General features: G+C 31.5%; 1 protein-coding gene across 1 annotated transcript; it reads right to left on the minus strand.

Annotated features, from left to right (window-relative positions):
* Positions 1–870: 870 nt before the first annotated feature.
* Positions 871–4,383, minus strand: LOC105775573 (probable leucine-rich repeat receptor-like protein kinase At1g35710). Its single transcript, XM_012598080.2, has 3 exons — positions 3,726–4,383; positions 1,134–1,195; positions 871–1,029 (listed from the first exon to the last, which is right to left on the minus strand). Exons 1-3 carry the CDS (start codon positions 4,381–4,383, stop codon positions 871–873), a joined length of 879 nt encoding a protein of 292 aa, XP_012453534.2.
* Between the last annotated feature and the right edge of the window lie 213 nt (positions 4,384–4,596).

The raw sequence follows: 4,596 nt of genomic DNA on the forward strand, positions 1-4,596 counted from the left end.
AATGGTTGTAAGTTGATGGGGAATACACCCATAACGTTCGACGCAGTATATGACGTTCACATGAACTGCACAATTAATAACATGGTTATAGTGACATGAGTAAAATAACATAAATAAAGTAATTATATGACATGAATATAATTTTATTTTTAAAAAAATTAACTCCTCCTCGACTTATGTCTCAATCATCTGTCTGTAGACAACGAGGGTTTTGAACTTCCCAATCCCAAGAAAGTAAACCATCTGAAAATAAAGCAAACTTGTTAGATAACATTTTCATAAAAAAAATTTAATCAAAGTTTTAATTTCTTTTTACCTATTTACAAATGGGAACACATGTTGGTGACTCATATATGCCAGAAATGACATCCTGTACAACGCCCAGGACTGCAATAATATTAAGTACCCACCTATATCTTGTGTATCGTGCTTTGTTGCCTGACAAAGCTCACGGTATATGTTGCTAATACTATTAAACCCCAACTGTACGAATGAGCAACTTGCAAATCAGCCAATAGAGGCAAGTATATTAGGTGGATTTTATTGTTATTTGCGTCTGACATAAGTACCCCTATCAATTGTAGTATATATATACACCCGAGCAACTCACATCTTCTCCCACTTAGTGGCACTACTTGATAAGGTTTCAAAATTTTGTTTTAACTAGTAACAATTCAAACTAGTAAAAGTAACTTCGCCATTGCCAGGCGATCCTCCGAGCAATTGATAGTAGAGCACCACAAGTTCATACACTTTACCTGAACCCGTGACCATATCGCTGTCAATTGGGAGTCTGAGTTACAATGTGACATCTTCTAAGGTAATGGTGTACTCCCCACATTGCAAATGAAATGTGTGGGTGTCCGGCCGTCAGCACTCAACTAAGGCAGATATTAAGTTGTCCATCAACTCAAAAATCCTGATCAATGCCATTGTTTCAAATCTGGCAACATACAAGTATGACAAAATACGTTTGTCCAACTGGTAGCTCGGACCATGGACACGCGCCCTCAAGACATGATACTCACCCTGTCCATAATAAATTAACATATTAGTTAAAAATGCCAATTAAAAAATAATAGTGTGCAACTTTAGAAATATATTCGTGAATAACAAGTAACAAAATTTCTTACCGGCAAATTAATCATCTTTGTTGTGTGATCGGTTGCTTTGATCAAAGAATCCATTTCGATAGCTGTACAAACAAAATTGAATACACATATCATTTTAAAACATAAATGCTTCCTTAATGATATTTACCACAACCCATTTTCATTAATAATTTTATTTTTATTTTATTTAAATGAAATATTCACGTAATAAAAGTTTTAATCACCAATTAAAAAACCAATTAAAATAAATTACCGTAATCCAAATTTAAGTATCTTTATTTTATATATATATATATATATAAACACAAACGAACTTTTCTTCTCCCTGTAACTCAAACACTAACAATTTTTACCAACTAAAAATAATCTTAAACATTAAATCTAAATATTGTAAGTAAAATATTATAATAAACAAATTATTATTACAAACTAAAAAAAACATACATATTCAAACTATCTTAATCTATCCTTACAATTGAAACACAAATATAATCTTTACAAATAAAAATTAACAATAATTTAAAATATAAACATATATTTAATATGCAAATTATTATAACAAACAATAAAAACATACATTAAAATTATCACAATTTTTCTTTAAAACACCAACACAATCAAATTTTTCCTCCCAAATTTTCAACAGCCAACACACACACACACACACAAAAAAAAATATATATATATATATTTTTTTTTTTTTCTTCCTCAACTTCGAATTGAGTTCCGAATTAAAGGTATTGGGAGGAGGGGGAGCCTGTGACCGATTGGTCATGTTGGCGGTAGGGTGTCAGCTTGGTGTCGCTTCGTGACGTGACCAATCAGTCACGGGCTCCCCCTAAATGGCCTTTAATTTCCTTTTTAGCTTTCTTTTTTTCTCTTCCAGTCCACTTTTTTAAAATATAATTGGTGCCACCTAACACGTTGACAGTGCCATTATAAAAGTACTTTTTTCCCCGTTATTTCTCACCGTGTATACTCGTATTTTCACGGGTATTTTAAAAAATATATATGAATAGCCAGTGTGTCAAAATTTTTTTTTTTTAAAGCCTAATGATTAAGGAATGATTAGCTAAAAAAGGAGGTGATATCGCCAATGTGTCAAACGGCACGAAGATCACTGTAATAAACACTCCATTTTTATAAATAATTTTTCTTTCAACATATTTTTATAATTAATTAATTTTGTAATATTATTTTTATAAAAAGCATTCAAACTCTAATTTGTGTTGAAGAATCAATTTTGTATGGTGCATTTGCAAGGTTCTAAATTAAGCGATTAATGCCCAGTACTTGCAATAGTCCAACCTAATTTATTCATAAGAAATCTTGAAATACAAATTGGGTTATTCACAGCTATTTCATAACAAATACTTATAGATTTTCAAAACAAAGTTGAGAAATAATAGATAAATGAAAGAAAGAGAGATGGAAAGCAAATTTGCATACCTTACCTAGAAATATGACCCAAATTGTAGCACCATATAGTTCCCCGAATTTTATGGTCGAGGAAGGGCTCGACACTGAAAGGGATTGACGACTAAGTGCTTAAACAAATTGTTGCATGGTTTGCGAAAGGTGGGGATTGCCATTCAAGCATGCGACTGCTTTCTTCATAATAGAAAATATAGATTTCACATATATAATAAGGGTAATTATATGTTATTATTTACTAACATAATAGGTTAGCCCAAATTAAAAGTGATCTAATTTGCTTAAAATTTTATTGGGCTTTAATAATTAAATAAAGTATGGGTCAAATATGTGTAGATACTCTAGTAATTGAGTTCTAATATTCAAATTCTAATTAATGATGGACTAATTAGGAATTAGAATTAATATGCCAAGGTTATAAACATTAGGGTTATGGTACTCAAATTACATACAAGATATCTTTTCTAATATCCCATCCTTAGGAAAGAGAGAACAAATATTCTCTGAATTTTTTGTATGCTAATTTGGAAGATAAAATCCCCAAGATTTGTAGATTTCAAGGAATTTATAGATTTAAGTACGCTTCCGCATCTAGTTTTATTCTTGTTTTGTTCTTGATGATTTGACATGAAAAGATCATGATTTATGATTTAATTAAAGTTTTATATCATATATTAATTTATTATTCTAACAAGTGGCATCTGAGCCTCGTCATATCGAATCATTGAGAATTGATTAAGGTTCTTCCTTTGAATGATTGATTCATGAAATTTCATGGGTTTATCTGTTGATCTTTGAAGGTTTATATTAAAATATTTTTTTATGATCTTGATTATCTTAAATTCATCTTAAAATTTTAGGGTTTTGTTTTAATTTTTAAATTTGGGTGATTTTCGAATTGATGGATTCAATTACAAAAATTTGGAATATTTGACACCTGTGTTTTAATCTTTTTCTTGCGATTCAATTTGTTTTCTTTTTCATGATTTGTGCTACTGTATGTTATATATATTTGCAAATGTTTCGTCACTTTAGGACCTTCAAATTGATTGAAAGATATGTTCACAAATCTCAAACCACGCAAATTATTAAAAGCTTTCGGTATGGTACCGTTGAGCATATTGTGAGAAAGGTTCAATACTTTCAAGGACTGTAACTTTCCAAACTGTTGTGGGATACCTCCAATAAGTGAATTTTGACTCAAATCTAGGCTTTGAAGAGAATAAATGTAGCTTATTGAAGATGGAATGCTCTCTTCGAGGTTGTTCTTGCTCAAATTCAAGTTGAATAACTTGAAGCAATTTCCAAGATCATCAGGAATAGGCCCACTTAAATTGTTTGATGCCAAGTCAAGTTGTTCTAGTTTTGAAAGAAGTCCAATCTCTGATGGAATTTTGCCAGAAAAATGATTATCACTTAGATAAAGACGGTTCATCATTGTCAACTTTCCTAGCTCCATAGGAATCTCACCATTTAGATGATTCGAAGAGAGATCAAGTTCTTGTAATTTGGTTGCATGTTCCAATTCGAATGGAATCTTTCCACAATTTTTATCGTTGGAGATCAGTAAGCTTGTTAGATTCTGGCATTGTCCCCAATTTGGAGGAAGTTCACCAAAAAACTTGTTTAAGTTTCCCATCGAAGTTGGGATTGAACCAGAAAGCCCATTAAAATGAAGCACAAGTTTTTCCAAGTTAGTCAAGTTTCCTATGGAATCAGGGATTACGCCAGTGAGATTATTGTTCGACAACTGCAAGTCGAAAAGAGATTTGAGCATTCCTATCTCATCGGGGATAGAACCAAAGAAATTATTATTCCACAGATAGAGATAGTTCATGTTACTTAAGTTTCCTATACATGTTGGTATAGGACCAGTTAGATGATAGTTTGAAAGATCAAGTAGCCAAAGTGATCTAATCATTCCGATCTCTTTAGGTATGGAACCATTGAGCCTATTGTCAGCGAGGTCAATTTGGGATAAATTTTGCAAGTCTCCAATAGAAATAGGTATTGTACCAGTGAGATGGTTTTGGTAAAGAAAAAGTACAGT

The sequence above is a fragment of the Gossypium raimondii genome, chromosome 10, assembly GCF_025698545.1.
Source record: "Gossypium raimondii isolate GPD5lz chromosome 10, ASM2569854v1, whole genome shotgun sequence".
Taxonomy (NCBI): Eukaryota; Viridiplantae; Streptophyta; class Magnoliopsida; order Malvales; family Malvaceae; genus Gossypium; species Gossypium raimondii.